Below are 21,675 nucleotides of genomic sequence, written 5' to 3' on the forward strand. Positions count from 1 at the left end.
TCCTTAACTTCAAAATCAATTCTCTTTTACAAATCCAAGCAGAAACTGGGGAAAAGAATTTTGTTACTGGAGTAGAGATGGAGCATTTGTTAAAGTCTCAGGAGTTCAAAGTTTGGTTGAAAGTCTTGAAATGGCACAGGTTGAAAGGTTGAATGTTCATTCTAGAAGCTTTGAGTACGAAATTTAGAAGCTTTGTGATGTTTCCAAGGAGCGTTATGATCTTTTTGTTGAGCAAGTCACCAAGATGAAGGAGTCTGTGGATCAAAAAATGGCTGAACTCAAATCAGAAATGGCCAAAGAGGTGGAAAAGATGGAGTAGAACTATACTTTCTTGCATAGCAAAGTTGATGTTGTTGCAAGTGCTATCACAAAGTTGGTCGAATTTAGTACAGACTATTCGACTAAGCCTGAAGAAAAATCGGAGAAGGATTCATAAGTGTTCAGTTTGGAAGGAGAACGAAGCATTTCCTTAAAAGGGATGTAGATACCTTCCTTGACACAACATGTTTTAAAGTCGTGAGGACACCAGGTCTCATAAGAACTTTGCAATTAAGCGTGCCCAGATGAGAGCAATCCAGGGATGGGTGACCCCTTGGGAAGTTTTCACGCCGGGAGCCCAAAGTGAACAATATTGTGATACATGCCAGAGGGGGTGTTACAAATGGTATCAGAGTTGGGGCACGGGTTGATGTGTTCGATGGGGACGTCGAACCCTATAATGGGGGGTGAAGGTGGGTTGCACCTGATCCCATATCGGCTTGGAAGGAGTACGAAGCACTTTCATATAAAGGGGTGTGGATACCTTCCTTTTCATAATGTGTTTTAAAGCCGTGAGGGCAACAGATCCCATAAAAGCTATGCAGTTAAGCGTGCTTGGGCGGGAGTAGTACCGGGATTGGTGACCCCCTGGGAAGTCCTCGTGCCGAGAGGCCCAAAGCGGAAAATATTGTGATACGTTCCAAAAGAGGATGTTACATCTACTCTCCCTCGGTTTGACATTATCAAAACTGGAGAGAACAATATAGGAAACCAATCTTGAGAAGGATTTGTCGATTTTGAAGCTTCATTAGCGTATTATGAGTAATTCTATGTCAAATTAATCAAATGGAAGTTTATAAGGTAGTCATTATTCCATTTTTTAAGGTTAAATACTTCATCTTGAACATCCTCATTCCTGATACATAACTTATCCTGGTTTTGTTTTGTTTAATTTGTTGATATCTGAAAAAATGAAGAATCGAGATTTAATCGAAGGATGCGAGGCGCACTTCTTAAGGGCGTGAGTCGCTCAAGCCCATGGGTTGATCGCATTTTTAGGGTTTTGGAGGCTATTTATGTTAGAACCCAAATTTTTGAGAAGGTTGACTTTTAACCAAAGATTGACCAAAAGGGCAATTTGGTCATTTATGAGAAAATATGAGAATATGAAGTTGTAACTTCATGGAAATGGCCAAGAGCAGTTTAAGTCACTAAGATAAGGTTAGATGATTAAGTTATAGAGAAAGAATGCATAAGAAGATGCATTATTGGTCAAAAGGGAAAAATGGGTACTTTATGCTTTTTGGCCCAAGTTTGTGATTCAATAGATTAAGATCCATATTAAGTTAATGCCATACCCTGACCGGCGGCAGAAACGTTAGATTGTGCGACATTAGAATGTTGGAGTTCAGGCCAAAGACATACATTGATTAATACACTGATATATTAAACAATGTTGCTATTTATTCATTAAATAAAATATGTTACAAAGTTGTTCGAGGTACAAATAGGTCACAAAAGCAAAATACAATAGTAAAGCACATAAACTTCGAGTTGCGTCACTAGGGTTACCTCCTTCTTCAACCGGGTTCATTCTCCTGAGAATACATGTGTTTTTTTTGAAAGGTCAACATAATGCTGGTGAGTCCACAAGTTTTATTATTATAAAAGGTTGTGTGGTTATTTTAGTTTTCTTGCTTATCCTAAACTCGCTTCCTCGAGTTTGTGAGTACTATCACTACTTTCTTAGGTTGTTTCCTAGTAGTAGTCTAAGATAGTTAGTTTTAGTTTAACTAAGTTACAATGAGTTCCTATAACTGAGCTAACGACTGTTGATTCCCAAAAACCACGATGCTTCGTTGGACGTCGCAAATGTGTTTAGAAAGTTATGTCTGTTTCGACTTGTCATTAGGTTGTAGCTAGCAACCACATGTGGGAGTGTCAATCTTATATATATATATATATATATATATATATATATATATATATATATATATATATATATATATATATATATATATATATATATATATATATATATATATATCCCGGTCACTTAAGATTTAACGATTATAGGTCGGGAGCTAGCTGGAAGTCCTTCAGTGTGTTGATGAATCGTGTCTCATCCAACTCTTGTTGTGGACCCAACATAGCTTCAAACATGAATCTTTTCTCATTCTTAAAAACCTAAGGACCATTTGAGAGTCATAACAAGCTCTAGAGTTTCTCAAAATCCAAGAGCATTCATGGAAGGGACCTAAACATCTAAATGAGCCCAAACTTGAAACAAGAAGAACAAGGATCAAGATGTGAACTTTATACCTCTAACAACTCCAAAATATGAAGGGACTGAGAGATACAAGATAACTCCTTGCACAACAATGTACTTCCTTTTTCTTCAAGCTTCACCAAAAGCCAAGAACAAGGCCTCCATTCAATCAAACAAGCTCACAAACATAAAATGGGGCTAGGGTTTCATTGAGAGAGGTTGGAGGTTAAGAAGGATACCCTAGGTCATGAGTTAATGACTTTAAATATGGAAGAAACCCTAGGGTATCCTTATTTAAACCCATGAATTTTTAGGGTTTCTTCCATATTTAAAGTAACCACTTGAGTTGTGGTGATTTGGTGAGACATATGAAATATATGGTGGATAACATATTGACTCATGTTCAAATATTGATATTATCCAGCCCCCGTGGCTATAGAGATTCGTCTGCATTGACTCTAGGGTACGAGACATAGTCTCATGTTCGACTGTTCGTAGTGGGGATTAGTTGGTATAAGAAAGCCGGCCGAAAACCCTTGTTAGGGAAGTTTCCTTATTAAAAAAAACTATTCTAGTAGAAGTTAGAGTGAAATTGTGAAATTAGTATAATGGATACGTTTTTTTTAAACAAAGCATACATGAGAGGTATGGGATCTTTACACCCCGTTCCCGAGTTCAACTTAACGAGAGAAAGGAAAGGAAATAGATTAAAATAAAAAGAAAATAAAAGAAATTGATGTTCCCGAGTTTCGTTAAAGAAGAGAAGTGGAAAGAAATGGAGGGAAATGGGAGGATCACAATTTCCCTCATAACTTTCCTTCCGACTTGGAAGGATTTAGGAAAAAAAAAAGTAATTAATTTTCATTCCATTCCTCTCCGATTCCCAAGACAAAAAGAAAAGCAGGGAGTACCAAAATCCTCCGATGATCTGAGAACCATCCCTCCTTGCTCTCACATTCTTGATCCACCTTTGGCGTTTCACCAGATTTTCAATCGATATGTTTGTTTATTCATAATTAGTATACATCTTTTTATAATTCATGAAATTTAGAAGCTACATTTGATCGATTTACGTTCAACTCGTCAGCTTCAACTTAGGGTTTTTTATGCGTCTCTATTTCTGTTTTGAACTAATGGAATTTGGAATCAGCATGGAATTTAATCGTTTATCGCATATGATTGGGCATGTGATTTGTTGATTCGTTTCTGTGGCTGATGAGTTTCATTATGGACCTGTTAGATCAGCTTACTTAAGGCACCTATGTGAATAGGACTAGGGGTATGTATGCATTGAAAAAAGATTTTACTTTATAAACTATGGAATGGAACAGGTTTATGTTTCATGATCACATTAGTATACAGCTTTAATGCTTACTTTAGGATAATAGAACTTGAGATCATTCACTTGCATTTCATTATCTGAATAGCTTGTAAGCTTACTTTTCAATTAGTGGTTTCTATAAACAACAAAAATGGAGAAAGAAACAACTTCTAAGCTATTCGTTAATTTGTGGAAAGGTTCAAACAACTTCAGCAAGAAAATGGAAAGGGTGATAAAGTAGAACAATCAAGATTGGATCCAACTTTATCAGTGTCCAGTCAACCCAAGGCTGTTATTAGTCATAATGGGTCACATTCTAAAGCTAATAGTTCTGGAAAAGTCAACAAGACTCCTTCATCCTTGCATTCAGCCTGAAACAAAAATCAAAACTTGTGGCACCTTCTGTCAAATTAAGTGAAGATGAAGACGTACCCATAAAAAGGCAAAAGTTGGACCAGTTTAATGCCTCTGTTCATGAACAGTCAGTAAAACAAGTTGATGTTGGTAATTACATGAACATCTGGTTTTATGCTACCTTTTTAGTTTTTTCACAATCAAACTTGTGAGGGAGTAGTTTTAGGTTTTATTCACACATGAGCAATTGCATGAATATATCTGTGTTTGTGCAGTGTGACAGATTTGGAATCTGTTGTTCATGGTCTTGATTTAATCGGTTCTTAAGTGACATGCAGCACCACCATGTCCAAGTGATCCCACAATAAAAAAGGCTGCAGAACTGGCATTGCAGATCCAATTGCAGCTGGAAATGTGAAGAAAGATCATTTGGGTGTTGGTGCTTCTAATCCTGGGGAAGTGACACCCGATGATGATATATATATATATATATATATATATATATATATATATATATATATATATATATATATATATATATATATATATATATATATATATATATATATATATATATATATATATATATATATATATATATATATATATATATATATATATATATATATATATATAATATATGAGCAGTATAAAAAGCGAATGATGCTTGGTTATCGCCATAGACCAAATCCTCTAGTCAGTATTGTACTGTATTTGATATGTTAATGGGAATGTCATTATCCCCGTCATTGAAAATAACAGTGGTTCTATCATGTCATGTCATGTCCTGTGTAACGAATACAATTTGAAGAAAGTTTTATTGAGTAGATAGATGAATGTGATGTGATATTTTACTAATCTTGATGGTGATCTTTTTTTTTTTTTTTTTTTTTGCAGGGTAATCACCGGAATGCGTATTATTGATTGATACCAAAAGATTTAAGTGCTTTTAAAAAAATGCATCCGGAAGGAAAAACGAAATGGGGTTTGGTTATTATTATTATTTTTTTGAATAAATTTGATGTGTGACAAAATAGGAACATGGTGTGTTTTGTTTTTCTTGATAACGTGTGTTTTGTTGGTTTTCGACTTATGGTCCGGATGAAGCTTGAACACGGAACACTTTCTTTCTTTATTGGTTTTTGAATCCTACTTGAGATTTGTCTCCGTTTGTTTATGTTTATTGTTTTGGTTGATGTTATACGGGAGTAATAACAAAATGAACAAATTGAATTTAATTTGGACAAATTGATTTATAAGTATGAATTATTGTCTAAAAATAAAGTCATACAAACACATTTTAATAATTAGATTTGAGGGTGAATGAAAAAGAATAACAAGGAAGAATTAGTTAGCCCCCAAAAATTAAGAGTTAACATAGCCAACAATCATGCAAAGGGACAAAAGACAAAACTCTAAACAAGTCAAGCTACCTACCATTCTTCCATTGGCTTTTCATAGGTTATCTAACCTTCTCCCTAGTGAAACAAGATCTTGTCATCTTGTGGCCCTCAATTCCCTACCAAATCGTACAATTTAATCCATTTTCACACAAAACAGTTATATTGTTCTTCAATGGCTAACTTGAACCTGAACATCCTATTGATAGCCATTTTTATCTTTTCTTCAATGGCTAACTTGAGCATTCTACTGATAGCCATTTTTTATATTCTATAGGTACATATACCTTATCTGTATCTTTCTATCTCAAATAATAAAATTGGTGTTAGAAACCCTTGATCATGGTTGCTTTTGTTCTATATGCAAAATTGTCTCGGCTTTGACGATGGAAGATAAGAGGAAGACAATAAGAAGGAAGGAATGTTGCATGGTCTAGAGCTTGCAAATTAACTACTTGCACAGTCTTCGGACCAGGCTTCATTCCTTTCAACTTTTGCTTTCCTGTTATAAAAAAAGTCGAGATCCTATATGAGATTTCTTGAATGCTTCTATCTTTAACTTGTAAGTTCTTAAATTACTAGCCTTATATTTGGCGAGAAAATTTTGATTTTTTTTTTGTTAACAACAAACACATGCACACTCTCCATACCCTACTCTTTAACTACTCTTTTTGTCTCCAACAAGACTTGAACCTTCAACATATGGTTGAGGGACATATTTCCACTGCCTGATACCATCGTTAGGCTACAAGCCCTTTTGTATTTCTTGATTTGGTAACTCCGGTTACAACTAGGAAATAGATTTGAAGGGGAAATTGTTGTTTTAATGAACTTAACGATGAGTCATTACGTTTGATGATACCGAGACAAACAAGATGACAAATTCTAATTTTAAGGATAAATTTAATACACACACACACACACACACACATATATATATATATATATAGAGAGAGAGAGAGAGAGAGAGAGAGGTTCAATAAAAAACTAAATTCCATAGGGAAGTAGAGATTTTTTTTTTCTTTTGGAATTTGTCAACAAAAACACTATTTCAGACATATATATGTAGCATTGTATCATTCCAAAAAAACGCCAAAAAAGAAACGAATAAAAACTATGTGCATCTGCATCATTCAACCCTGCACAATGCACATGTATGTGCGTATGAATTGTACTCATATGCACATAGCTTTTCCTGTGCATTTTTTTGAACGATGTATCTAATCGCCAGGTGCATAAGACATGCATGGTGTTTTGATTAATTGTTCTTATAATTAGAATTTATCATTTGTTTGTCTTGATATCATAAAACTTAACGACTCAACCGTTAAGTTCACTAAAATAACAATTTTACACTCATATGTATTCCCATCCCGCAACCGAGTTACAAACGTGAAGTATGTACCAAATCAAGAGTTTTCTCAACAAAGAAGCTGGAAGTTACAATTTTTATTTGTGTAGAATTGTTCGTCAAAAATAGTTGTAAACTTTTGAAATGTATAAAATGATAAAATATAAAACCTCAAACTTAAAAACTCTCAAAGCTACTTCATGTAATTTTATTATAAAGTTTTTTCATTAATTCAAATTTGTTTTTATAAACTAAAAGTCAAAAACTCCTAACTTTGCAAAGCCCATTACCGAACATACGTTTAAAATAAATAACGTTATATTCCATAGAAAATCGATTCCATGTTTTTTGCTCTAATTTTCTTGGTCCATTGAGAAATCCTGCCTCTTAATTACGTCTCCAAAATTATCTCCATTTTTTTGAATCATTAAATTAACTAAATTTTAAATCAATTAATTATTTCATGTATTATTTTATCTTCTCTCTGAACACTCATTTGTGCGGAGATTTATGTGCATGTTTCATGTCTCCCTCGTTTCTTGTACCTCAAGAAATATCACCCCTAAAACGTTTTCAATCATCTTCTTGCAAAATATTACTTCAATTATATATCCGATATGTATCTTCAAGCTCTATAACTCCTTTAAAGGCTTTGAAAAATTGGAACGCCTCGTCTTTTTATCCATTCCAATGATAAAGACAGAAGATCATCAAACGATAATATTTTTTGATCAAGAGGAGCATTAATCTTTTCCAAATATCTCAAGGGTTTCGTGATCAAGCTTTTGGTGCTTCATGTGTTTAAGCATCATAATTTGATTTGTGATCTTCAGATCAAGAAAAATGAGTTTTGAAGAAAATTAACCCACATGATCAAAAATGCATCCTCATGTAACATCATCTATGTTTTTTTCGCAAGGAGAAGAAGCTACATCATCATCAAAAACCGCACAATGCACGGTGTCATGCATGTATCAAGCGCACATTGGCGGCTTTTGGCGGACCGTGACAGCCCATTGGACCAAAAACATCATGCACCACTCATTAAACATCTTGGTAGACAGTGTGGAATCTCCCGATCGCCGTCATCACTGCAAGGTAGACCTCAAGCCATGGCATTTTTGGGGCAAAAAGAGTTACAAGACCTTTGAGGTTGATAGTCTTCAAATTGATGTTTATTGGGACTTCCGGTCAGCCAGGTTTTCTAGCTCACCGGAACCATCTTCAAATTTCTATGTCGCATTAATTTGCGATGAAGAAGTTGTGTTGTTGATTGGTGACTTGGAGAAGAAGGTATACAAGAGGACAAAATCACGGCCAGGGGTGGATACAATCTTGTTCTTCAAGAAAGAGCATGTTTTTGGAAAGAAAAGCTTTACAACAAAAGCAAGATTTGATAAAGAAAGAAAAGATTACGAAATTTTGGTGGAAAGTTCTACTTCTTCAGGGTCTAAAGACCCTGAAATGTGGATCAGTATCGATGGGGTCGTACTGATCCATATAAGAAACTTGCAGTGGAAGTTTCGTGGGAATGAAACGGTGTTGGTGAACAAGCAACCGATTGAGGTGTTGTGGGACGTACATGCATGGCTGTTTTTGAACCCTGGTTCGAACCATGGGTCATTTATTTTCAAACCTGGTCAACCTAACTCAGAAAGTGATAAAGAGGATGATAGCCAAGATGGGACCGAAGAGGGTGATAACAATAGTGTAAACAAGGATTATTCTAATTCACCACAATGTTGCGTTTTTCTTTATGCATGGAAGATAGAGTAAGCAATGCACATATACATACACTAGTTGATACACATACACATATAGATACATATATATGTGCTTCTCTCTCTCTCTCTCTCTCTCTCTCTCTTGTTTTAAAAAGATATTGTTGTACAAAAGTTTTTAACACTTGCAAATAGCTCCTTATAAAGCAGCAAATCTAGTTGAATCTTGTTAAAAAATGGCATGTTGCATGCGTGGCTGAATGCATAATTGATTTTCATGTTTAAATGATATGTTCATTTATGGAAATAATTGAAACAAATAAGAATTACTGATTTTACTAAACTATATACATTCACAAAATGTTGAACAATAACATGGTAGGAGAAGTTAAGATATTGTTCCTATCAAAGAAAAGCTCACATTTTCCACCAGGTATCAATAATCAATGTGGTCAATGGTCATCACTTGTGAGCTTCGTCATCAGGACTGGATCGCCGATCAATCAACTCTCAATCGTCATCTTTTAAATCAGCTATTTCCTTCTTCGATTTTCGTCTAGAGCTTCTGGTCAGACACCTGATCATCAACAACAACATTAGACAAAACCTCTCCAAAAGTGTTGTGCCAAAGGAAGCAAAATCACCGATGTGTTTATATGTTTGTGTAAGAATGTGGAAAGAAACAACCAAGAATAAAATAATAAAATAGATTCTTAATGTGTTTATGCGAAGAGAAATAGAGAAAAAAGAAAAAAGAACTACATAAAACTTTATATATTGTACGTCAAAACTAAAGTTATCCACAATGCATTCAACTCATTAGAGTTTAATGGATTGATACATCATTGTTCTATTCTCCATACAACTCTACTAAAGTTTTCCTACGGTGCATTAAACTTTACAAAGTTCAATGAAACATATTGATAAAATCTAATTTAAGATATATTTAATAATTAAAAAGTTTTATTGTTCCCATTAAAGAGTTTAATGATCATTATACTTTATATCCATGCCAACATGACATCTCACAATGATATAGTTTAATCCATTAAATGTCAATTAGGTATGTCATCTTATTCAAATCTACAACTGAATTATGCATTCTAGATGCTCTAAATGTGTTAAAAATTATTTCCTGTCATGTTTACAGTAATAATCCTTACACCTTAGTCTTATTGACGCTTTTAATCCTAAACTTATTTTAATGTCATATTTTATTACAATCTCCACCTTAGTATTCAAATAAGTTGCCTTTATTATATCCTTCAAAGAATCCATGGTTTAAGGTACTTTTTCAAACATGGATTTAGTAGTCTTTTAGCATCTGGGAACCGACAGGTGAAGACTTTCTTCATATAAAGGAAACTACAATCGTAAAAAAAAAAAAAAAAAAAAAAAAAAAAAAAAAAAAAAAAAAAAAAACTCTCAATTCTCACCTTATTATTGTTAAGCCTCAAACACAAATCGTTTGACATATCTAACATGTCAACCAATTTACGCCATGAAGGATAAATCTTTATAGTTCATAGTAGTATAAATGTAAACTTTAACCTTGTATTTAATAGCCTCATGATGCATTCATCTTAGGTCATGACATAAGATGTATTCGTTGAACGCCAATAATCAAGTAACGTGTTAGGGGTTGATCCTTATACCACCATTATAGGATTTTACTCCATAATTGTTGGCATAGAACAAAGACAAGTAATATTAGTAGAGCGCATCAAATTCGAATCAGATTGAATTTTAAAACCATAAAATGATGGAATTAAGCGTGTTCCATTTCAAATACACATTTAATGTCCAAATTAATATACTTAGATGCATGATCCTCGCAAAAGGTTGTTTACGTTATATAGAAAATATGGATATTTATATTGACATGGTTCAGATATCCATATGTGTGAAACTATATAACGGAAAGTTTTCTGCATTTTTAGAATTTTTTTATTAATAGATTATACTAAAGGCTCAACCACATTATAATTTATAAGAGTGAAAACTATTTTGCATTTCAATGTTGAATTAAAATTATGTAGAATGTAAAAAAAATATATCTTCAACTCTAACAAATATATATATATATATATATATATATATATATATATATATATATATATATATATATATATATATCACATGTCATTATCTCATTCATTTTGTCACCTATCATTTTGTGGTTATTCTAATTTTTTCCACATACCATTTTATGGTTTTTTTTTTCATTTTATTAAATTCTACATAATATTTAAATGTAATGATTGTAATAAATGTAATACAAAACTTTATATATTGTACGTCTAAACTACGGGCATCCACAATGCATTGAACTCATTAGAGTTTAATGGATTGATACATCATCATTCTACTCTCAATACAACTCTACCAAAGTTTTCCTACAATGCATTAAACTTTCCAAAGTTCAGTGAAACATATTTATAAAATCTAATTTAAGATATATTTAATAATTAAAAGTTTTTCTTTTACCCATTGAACAGTTCAATGACCATTGAACTTCATATCCAGTGAATGCCAACATGACATCTCACAATGGTAGAGTTTAATTCATTGAATGTCAATTAGGCATGCCACCTCATTCAACTCTCCGATTGAACTATGCATTGTGGATGCTCTAAACGAGTTAAAAATCACTTCCCCCATGTTTATATTAATAGTCTTTACACCTTAGTCTTATTGACGCTTTTAATCCTAAACTTATTTTAATGTCATATTTTATTACAATCTCCACATTAGTATTCAAAGTAAGTTGCATTTCGTATATCCCTCAAAGAATCCTTGGTTTACGGTAGTTTGCCGAACATGACCTTAGTAGTCTTTTAGCATCTGGGAACCGACAAGTAAAGAGTTTCTTCATATAAGGGAAACTACAATCGAAAAAAAAAACTCTCAATTCTCACCTTATTATTGTTAAGCCCCGAACGCAAATCATTTGACATATCTAACATGTCAACTAAATTATGTCATGAATGATATATAGTTATAGCTCATAGTAGTATAAGCATAAACTTTAACCTTGAATTTAATAGCCTCGTTATGTATTCATCTTAGGTCATCATATGAGAGGGATTCGCTGAATGCCAATGATCAAGTAATGTGTTCGGGGTTGATCCTTATACCACCATGTGATTGATCCTTATACCACCATTATAGGATTTACTCCATAATTGTTGGCACAGAGACAAGTAATAGTAGTAGAGTTCATCAAATTCAAATCATATTGAATTTTAAAACCATAAAATGATGGAATTATGCGTGTTCAAATTCAAATACACATTTAATGTCCAAATTAATATACTTAAATGCATCATCCTTGCAAAAGGTTGTTTACGTTATATAGAAAATATGGATATTGATATTGACATAGTTCAGATATCCATATGTGTGAAACTATTTAATGGAAGGTTGTCTGCATATATATATATATATATATATATATATATATATATATATATATATATATATATATATATATATATATAGAGAGAGAGAGAGAGAGCTAGGTTATTTTGTTTATTACATTTATTGTGTGTTAGAATGCACCAATAGGAATTTAGTAAAATTAAATAATTACTTAATTAATAAAGATAGATATTAAATGATTTCCATAATTGTATGCATATTAAATGATATCCATAATTATAATTTTCTTTTTGTGGAACTAATTAAATTTATCATTAATGTCAATAATAACATTCTTTCACAATGAATTCGTATCTAGGTTTTTATGTTAGCAATAACATTCTTTTAGAACTCACTCACTTAAAATACAATAAAGTTGTATGTAATATGAAGAGTGAAAGTGTATTCTAGTATAATATACTTTCGTTCTACTTGAATACGCTCTTATTCTTCTGGATACGAATTCATTCTGAAAGAATATTACTGTTGATATTAATGACGAATTTAATTAGTTTCCATAAAAAAAAAAATTATAAGTATGGATATCATTTAATATACATTTAATGTTTACTAAATTCTTATTGGTGCATTCTAGCACACAATAGATGTGAGAAACATTTGAACCTACCTACCTATATATATATATATATATATATATATATATATATATATATATATATATATATATATATATATATATACTAGTTTATAACCCGTGGGAACCACGGTTATAAAATTAATCAAACTTTTATAGTAAAAACAAAAAATTATTAATAAGTTATTTTAAATAAATTATTAATTTAAGAGATATTTTTTATTAGTTATGTGAAATTATAATCATTGATTCAAATAAATAAATAAAATTAATTTTTAATATATATTAGATATTTTTTATTTGTGAATTAATGAAAACAATAATTTAAAATTTAAAATTTAAAATTTAAAATAGAATCACATTAATGAGGAGTTCTAATAAATTTAAAATGGAAAACTAATAGATTGACAAGTGGCAACACATTAATTAAAATGTCTAATATGATGACACATGACAAAAGAGCTACTCTTTTATTAGTATATATATATATATATATATATATATATATATATATATATATATATATATATATATAGATAGATAGATAGATTATGCTAAAGGCTCAACCACATTATAATTTAAAAGAGTGAAAACTATTTTGCATTTCATTGTTGAATTCAAATTATGTAAAAGAAAAATTATATTCAATTCTAATAAATTTTATTATCACATGTCACACTCTCATTCATTTTGCCACGTGTCATTTTGTGGTTATTTTATTTTTTTCACGTCATTTTATGATTTTTTTTCCATATTATTACATTTCGCATAGTATTTAAACGTAATGATTGTAATAAATGTAATACTAAATAAATATCAATTAATTAATACAACTTTCCTTTTAATTTAAAAAAATCCCTGAATTGAAGCCTAATTATTTTCTTTGTTTATTTAATTAAATTATTTATTTAAATTATTTGTTTAAATTTAAAAAAGAATCAGGAATTCAATTTCAATAATTCAATATGTTTTTCATTTTCGTTATAAATTCAAAGTTCAAACTTTATAATTGTTAAAATCTTCATATTTAATTTTTTTAATAAACAAGTATTATACACGGGCCTCAAAACTAGTAAAATAATAAATGAAAATAAGATTATATAATACATTTAAATTAGGATTCTACCGTAAACTTTATGGTAAAAGTAACTCTAAAAAACTAATTACAAAAAAAATGTTTTCGTTTTTGATAAAACTGCAAAAACAGTCTAAACTTTTTACATAATTTGAATTCAACAATGAAATACAAAAAGGTTTGGACTAGCACCAGTAGTCCAAACTTTTCATTTTATTACGAGTTTGATTCAACTTGTTTTGAACTTTTTTAGAATGACGATTTACCATTATTTTTTTCTTTTTTAGTTTTTTTTTATTGATTTTTTGATTAAAATAAATAAAAAAAACAAAAGAGATGGTGTTTACCGGAGGGTAAGACAATTGTATCTGATAGATCTAGCCTTAAGTCAAGAGACTCTGATGCTGGAAGAGAATCGATTTTTAGAGTATGTGTGTGTGTTTCGATTTATGGAGACCTTGTTAAATATAGGTTTTGTTACTTTGTGTGTTAGGTTTGATTTTTATATATTCTAAAGGAAAATAGATTGGTTGTAATCTAATGTTTCTTTGATTGGATTTGTAGGTTTGTGTTAAATCTTCATAAGATAGATCAATGGTGGAAAAATAATCTGATGCTTATGTATGTGTGTTAAATCTGGTCCAACTCATCATCTGGTCCAGATCTTCATAATGTCCATCCTAATATTTATGTGTATAAATCAAGAAGTGAGAGACGGTGGGAGTTCACAAATATGATACTTCTTGAGTTTGAGTTGTATATATGGATTTTTTTTGAGTTAATCTGGTGGTGGTGACCGATGGTGTTAGTGCTGGTGGTGGTCGAGTTGACAGGTGGTGATAGAGGAGTTAACTAGTGATGGCGACGACAACATTGACCGTTGTTGGTGGTGTTATCCGGAGGGAAAAAGGTGAAGAATGGGAAAAATTGGTGTAGTAGGAGGGAGTAGAAGGGGGAGGGTTAAGGTGGGGTTTATTTATCTTTTTGCTTTTTTTTAATGGTTGTACTAAAAAAAAATAAAAAAATAATAATAAAGATAAATCCTTCATTTAAAAAAAATCGAAACAAAATGGACCAAACTCACAATAAAGTCAAAGTTTTGACCGATGATGCTAGTACAATTTTTTTTTGGACCAAAGTGATAATCTCCGATATATTATAGGGACCATTTTTGTAATTTTTGTAGTTTTGTTTTTTTTAATTAATTTTATTTTATGTTTATTCCACTACCCCTCCAACGAACATATTTTATCCATTTGTTTAAAACAGTAGGAAGCAAAAGATGGCAGCTTCAATTCATCACTCAATTTGGTCTCTCCAGCCATCTTCAACTCAACGCAGTACATCTCTAACTTCAAAATTGTTAACTTTGCTTGAAACTTAAGAGTTGTAAAGTTTTAATCTCTATTAATTTCCACTTATATTTTCAACATTTCAGGTCGTTGTAGTTCGAAGAAATTAATTTTAACAACTGGGTGCTGGAACAACATCGTATTCAAATCAAATTCAAAAGGTGGAATGCAATCTAAGAGGAGTAAGTAATTGTGAACCCTTAGCTGGTATCAAATTCATAATGATTCCCGTGCTACATAATTGAAGCCCAGGGTTTCAACATTTCGAATCTTTCTTGTATTTTATTCCCAATAATTTAGGTGTATATATTCCGAAAAAAATCGATTTTAATGTTGCAGATAAATCCGAAATGAGACCTAAGAGGAATAACTGTAAAGAAAATTCAAGCACTGATGTTGAAATTGGGGAAAGACTGTATTTGGGGATGGATTTTGGTACATCTGGAGCGAGGTATGCAATTATCGACAAGGAAGGGATCATACATTCGGAAGGAAAAAAGGATTATCCTCTATTTCTAGTAAGATTTCTATCATTTTCTTTCTTCTCATAAGAAATAAACGGACCCATAATCCATATTTTTAGTAAGATTTACAAGATTATCATATATGTTGTCTAGGAAGAGTGATGGATCAGTCGATTGGGTGCAATCATGGAAAACAACACTTTTTTCTCTGCTGGAAGCTATACCGATTACAATGCGTTCATTAATCACTTCCATCTCTATAGATGGGACTTCTGCAACTACTCTCATTTTAGATAGGTGTCCATTTATTTACATGTATGCCAATATTAATGGGTCAACATTTTTATACCAATTTTCTTGATATCTGCAGAGAAACAGGGGAAGCTTTAGCAAGACCTTTACTCTACAATGAGAGTTGTCCGGATGCTTTACCAATTGTAAAATCTATTGCCCCTTCAAACCATACAGTATGCTCGGGTTCTTCAACCTTATGCAAGCTCCTTTCATGGTGGACCTCAAACCCAAACCATTCCAATAAACAGTCTGCAGTTCTAATGCATCAAGCCGATTGGCTTTTATGGCTTCTCCATGGTAAGATCGGAGTATCTGACTACAATAACGCATTAAAGGTATATTATTATTATATACAATTTTGAATACTTGGTGTAAAGGTAAAATGTGTGACCTTGAAAGCATAAAGTCAATTTTGTTGTATAGGTCGGGTATGATCCTGAACTGGAGTCATATCCACCATGGCTGAAATCTCAGCCCTACTCATGTGTACTACCAACCGTCCAAGCACCAGGAACTGTAATCGATACCCTTAAAGAGGAAATAACAACAAAACTCGGTATTTTTTTTTTGTTAGTAAAAAAGAAAACATATTATATTAAAAAATTGGCAATAACAATATTACTTTTATTAATTAAATTATTTGTTGTTGGCCTGAATTCTTCCACAGGTTTTCCTAAGGATTGTGTTGTGTGCACCGGAACCACCGATAGCATCGCTGCATTTCTTGCAGCCAGAGCTACTCAACCGGGGAAGGCGGTGAATTGCTTTTAAACTACATTCGTTTTCTTCTTTGTGTTCATTGATATCAGTCTCAATCTCAGTCTCAGTACAATGCACACCAAACGCAGTCGGATTATTTTTGTTATGTTATGTCATGTTGGGGTTTATTGGAATGGGGCCTACTATTGAGAAGTGATTATATAAATATAATTTTTAATTATATTTGGACTGATTTTGGAAAGGTTGTATATGTAATAGGTGACATCACTGGGTTCAACACTTGCGATAAAACTAATGAGCACAACTAGGATTGATGATGCACGATTTGGGGTGTACAGTCATCGTCTTGATGACAAGTGGCTGGTCGGAGGTGCCTCAAACACTGGTGGAGCGGTTCTCCGGCAACTTTTCTCAGATGAGCAGCTGAAGGAGTTAAGTAAGCAGATAGACCCGATGGAAGCTTCATCTTTGGACTATTATCCATTACCCACACAAGGCGAGAGGTTTCCTATTGCGGATCCCAAGATGAAACCCAGGTAAACTAAAAAGTGCTATGTACTTTCACAACTTTTTTTGGTAGTGATTGAATTATGATACTTGCATTTAACCTGGCGAAAAAAAGAATCCCAATTTTAGAAAAGGTTAAAATACAGAAAAAGACAACATACTTTCGCCTTCTATCGATTTAGCCACCGAAATGTATTTTTAATTACTTGATTATTGAGTGGTTATTATAATTATCATTTAAAAGTAATCGCTCAGTGGTTAAATCAATAAAATAGTTAAAGTATGTATTTTAACCTTTTTCAGAAGTGGGTAACAAGGAAAATTGGGTTTTTAAACAGTTAAAAAAAAAGTCACCGGTGAAAATAGTTAAGTGGCTAAATCAATAAAATGATGAAAGTATATTGTTTTTTTTTTTTTTTCTGTATTTTCCCTTATTGAAAATTGGAATAAAAAAAATCTTTCCTACGTTATAGGTTGAGTCCTCGCCCAGAAAGCGATGTAGCTTACTTGCATGGAATTCTCGAATCCATAGCACGCATCGAGGTAAAATCCTTTTGTAAAATTTAAATATAATTGTTGATCGACTGTTTTCTACAATGATGAGGAGAGCATTTACGTCTTTTCCTGTCCCACTTTTTGGGTGAATTCAAAACTTGCAATTTTCCCATTAACATCATTATCGGTCCTAGCCCAGTACACGTCAAACACAGACAAAGCAGTCATGTTCTATCATGTCATGAGTTGTCTTGTGTTTTGCTTAGGCAAAAGGGTATGCATTGTTGAAGGATTTAGGAGCCACCGAAGTTGAACAAGTGTTTACAGCGGGTGGTGGATCCAAAAATGATAAGTGGACAAGGATTCGAGAGAGGGTACTTGGTTTGCCTGTGAGTCAAGCACTTCATACAGAAGCAGCTTATGGGGCTGCTCTATTGGCATTGCGTGCAACCCTTTAGCAATAAAGCGACTTTTGCTACATTGGTCTGTCTTTGATTAAAAAAAAAAAATCATTGTATCATTTTAACTAGAAATTCTATGTGATTCAATTGATATGCACCTCTTAAATTAAAAGTATTTAAGTATATCATTAAGGGTAACGAATTTTGCTCTATGTACACATTTAGTCACTAAACTTTACTTTATATATGTTTTATCAATGACTTGTGCACCATTTTTTACAGCTAAAGATCCATATATTCACAATTCTAGCAAATTGCTAGGATGAAAATATATTCAATTACAAAGGATTTAGAATCCAAACGTTCCAAAGTACGTCGGACTTTGAAGCTTAAAATTTTAACCTAGAAAAGGATTGCAATATCACTATCAAACAATGTATTTTTCCTAATTTTAGCCCCATCTAACACCAAAGAGTTTTTGAATCTCCATATCACCCAACACGTAGTTACCAATATCACTTGTAACCCCAACTTTTTATTTTGAGAAATTTGTGCACTTTTACTAACTAATTTATTTTTTGTATATATTTAATCACTATTTTTTCACAAGTTTTACCACCAATCTTACATAATATGAATATGTATTAGTACGCACTACTATGTATAAATATTTATATAAAACACATATTTACATGTAAACAAAATATTTTTAAAATAAATGTGTTTTCCGGCATATAATTATATGTTTTAATGTATACATATGTATTAAGGGTTGCACAATCTTAAACTCTTAGTCTTTTTTACATTTTAGAATGTATTACTGAATCTTAACTGTCAAATTTCTAGTATAATGATTGAAAATTCAATACCATAAAGGTTAAGTTAAAACAATATTAACTCTATGTACCTTCGAAATATATGACTAAGCACGATAATTATTTAATAGTGAAATACGGTTTTTTAGAATGGTAACACATACTTCTTACCTTATTCTTAAAATACTCATTTAGTCTCAAACGAGACTTGTAGAGTGTAGCCATGCTAAAAAAATTGTAACTGACAATAACCTTACTTGTTTAACTTTTGTATTGTGGTACGTTAACTCATTTATTTTTGTGTCGAGTTAACGTGTTTAGGGACTTATCGTTTAGACCTTGTACATGTGGTTTTGGTTTCATCTACTTTACCTAAAGAATAGAAAAATTGCATATAATTCAATAGGTGTTTTTCACGTTAAATTAATTTTTGACAATAAACTTATCTGTTAAATTTTCAGTCTTGTCATGTTAACTCGTTTAATAAAACACATTGAGATCTCTTATTCAAACCGTTTATTTATTTCAATGCCAAACTCATATCGAATTAGCATACAATGTCAGCTTTTACCAGCTAACCCTGCAAAAGTTCAAAACTACTCATTCAAAAAGGTCCGTCTTTGTTTACAATGATTTCTAGTTCGTCCATTGATGGAGTGTCGTGTATATGCACGTGATGCCACTAACTGCATTTTGTTGTTATGCAAAAGTTTCAATTTGCTTTTTGGTCTACTTTTCTTTGATTGCAACTGCAATCAGTAGCGAGAGCAAAATCTAATGAATGATGGAGAATAATAATATATACATAAATTATAAATTATTATGTTTGTATATTTATGTTTTATCACTTTTATGATAGTTTTATACTAAGCTATTTATAGATTTTTATGAGGATTAAACCGACTACCATTAAATACAAAGAAAAAAAACATAATTAAAATACCTACACGCATGTTACTTTCAATGTATGATTTATAATCATCCATTGATATTATGATATAGTGGTATCTTTCCTTATGTCAATTTCATTTTGTTGTTATGCAAAACTTCCAAGCATTTTGGCCCACCTTTGTTACATCGTAATTTGTATTTTGCATCGTGCTAGTTTGTTTAAAGGGATAATGATTTAAAAGGTAATTTATTTTTCGATTTGCACATGTTTGATCATTGAGTAGTTTTTTTATCTACATTTACCCATTCAACTTGTTAAACTGTACACATTCGGTCCCTAAGACCGATTACTCCAGGTTAACTACGAAAAATGACTAAATATGGTAATATATTTTTTATTTTGTACGCATTTAGTCCTTAATATTTTTTTGTTTCAAAATAAGTCATTTTTGTTTTTATACTCATTCAGTACTTATAAATGATTTCTTTAGGCTGTTGATGCTTATATCCATCGTGATCTCGACTGTTTGGTTGCATAGGTCTTATGATTTGGCTTAAGTTTCGTGTTCTGAATGTCATAACTTCTTCATACGTTATCAGATTTTGACAATCTTTATATTGGGTTTGTTTTTTGCGTCTACTACAACTTTCGTTAAGACTACTCTCGTTAAAATGTAATACATTTTTACTTACGATTTTATAAAACAAACATCCATACATGCATTCATAAAAATGTATGAATATAAAGATCGTAAGTAAAAATATATTATTTTTTAAAACGAATGTTGTAGTAGACTAAAATATGAACGCATGTATATAAAGATAGTTAAAATTTGAGATCGTATGAAGAAGTTATGACGTTCAGAATACATGACCTAAGCAACCAAGTAGTCGAGATTGTGAGGGACATAAGCATCAAAAGCTCAAACACCTCATTAATGATTGTCCCAAGTAAGATATCGTGAGAAAAAACCTAAAAAAATCATTTATAAGAACTGAATGAGTACAAAAACAAAATTGAGTTATTTTGCAACAAAAAAAATATTAAGGACTAAATGTATACAAAAATATTAAGGACTAAATGTATACAAAGTGAGAAATATATTATCCTATTAAGTCATTTTTACCGGCTAACCTAGAGTAGCCGGTCATAAGAACTGAATGTGTACAGTTTAACAAGTTGAAGGGGTAAATGTGGACGATAAAAAAAATCAGTGACCAAATGTGTACAAATCGAAAAATATATTATCCATAAGTCATTGTCCCTTTAATAAAAGACCTAAACATTTTTGTTAAAGAAATTCGATCCAAGTTGATAATTATTACGGATGTTTTTATATTTTAAAAGATAAACATTGGCTTGATTCATGTTGAGGGTTGGGTGGGGGATCCCTAGATGATGAAGATAAAGTGTTTATCCATTAGATTATGATTTTGGTTGATGATTTGGGATATGTAATCATAGTTTGGGCTTTTCATCCAAGTTAAGATTTCAATTTATGAAGCGTTCAATTTTATTCATTGATGATTATGATTTTTGAGCTTATATTGAAGCTTTAATGGAGTTTTAGCTTGTGGTTTCTTTTGAATTGGTTTCTAAACTATTGGACTTCAATTATTAACATCAATAAAGTTTTGATTGTCAGTTACGTTCATACGTTATGGTGTTGAATCATCAATAAAGTTTACATCGTGTTTGGAAGATAATTGGAACTCTTGTAGATGTTAATCAAACTTTGAAACTTAAAACCATTAGATCTTTAATTATAGATTGTTAATCCATGATCTAATATTTTAGGGTGTTTATTAGTGTTAAAACCATGTATTGCATGGAACAGGCTTATAGTCTAGCTGTATTTAGTATTGACATGGTGCCCCCTCATTACAAGTGGTTAAAGGTTCAAGTACCATCATGGACAATGATATAAGTTAAGAGTAGAGTAAGGATCGTGTTTGTGTTTCATCGTTCTAA

At 31.7% G+C, this 21,675-nt stretch overlaps 2 protein-coding genes across 2 annotated transcripts; both read left to right on the forward strand.

Moving 5' to 3' along the window:
• Window positions 1-5,789: 5,789 nt before the first annotated feature.
• LOC111904364 (uncharacterized) lies at window positions 5,790-8,858 on the forward strand. Its single transcript, XM_023900136.3, has one exon. The coding sequence runs from the start codon at window positions 7,833-7,835 to the stop codon at window positions 8,727-8,729; it is 897 nt and encodes a 298-aa protein (XP_023755904.1). The 5' UTR covers window positions 5,790-7,832; the 3' UTR covers window positions 8,730-8,858.
• A 6,143-nt stretch (window positions 8,859-15,001) lies between these two features.
• LOC111904348 (D-ribulose kinase) lies at window positions 15,002-18,255 on the forward strand. Its single transcript, XM_023900111.3, has 10 exons — window positions 15,002-15,104; window positions 15,203-15,298; window positions 15,456-15,634; window positions 15,738-15,877; window positions 15,951-16,209; window positions 16,298-16,430; window positions 16,542-16,630; window positions 16,853-17,130; window positions 17,575-17,644; window positions 17,863-18,255. Exons 1-10 carry the CDS (start codon window positions 15,047-15,049, stop codon window positions 18,052-18,054), a joined length of 1,494 nt encoding a protein of 497 aa, XP_023755879.1. The 5' UTR covers window positions 15,002-15,046; the 3' UTR covers window positions 18,055-18,255.
• The last annotated feature ends 3,420 nt before the right edge of the window (window positions 18,256-21,675 follow it).

The sequence above is a fragment of the Lactuca sativa genome, chromosome 3, assembly GCF_002870075.4.
Source record: "Lactuca sativa cultivar Salinas chromosome 3, Lsat_Salinas_v11, whole genome shotgun sequence".
NCBI classification, from domain to species: domain Eukaryota; kingdom Viridiplantae; phylum Streptophyta; class Magnoliopsida; order Asterales; family Asteraceae; genus Lactuca; species Lactuca sativa.

What these genes read in the sequence shown, in the direction of transcription:
- LOC111904348 (XM_023900111.3), top strand. Translation starts at nt 15,047, where the DNA reads ATGGCAGCTTCAATTCATCACTCAATTTGGTCTCTCCAGCCATCTTCA. An exon ending in GCCATCTTCAACTCAACGCA is followed by an intron (nt 15,105 to 15,202) that starts GTACATCTCTAA and finishes TCAACATTTCAG; the next exon opens with GTCGTTGTAGTTCGAAGAAA. An exon ending in TGGAATGCAATCTAAGAGGA is followed by an intron (nt 15,299 to 15,455) that starts GTAAGTAATTGT and finishes TTAATGTTGCAG; the next exon opens with ATAAATCCGAAATGAGACCT.
- LOC111904364 (XM_023900136.3), top strand. Translation starts at nt 7,833, where the DNA reads ATGCATCCTCATGTAACATCATCTATGTTTTTTTCGCAAGGAGAAGAA.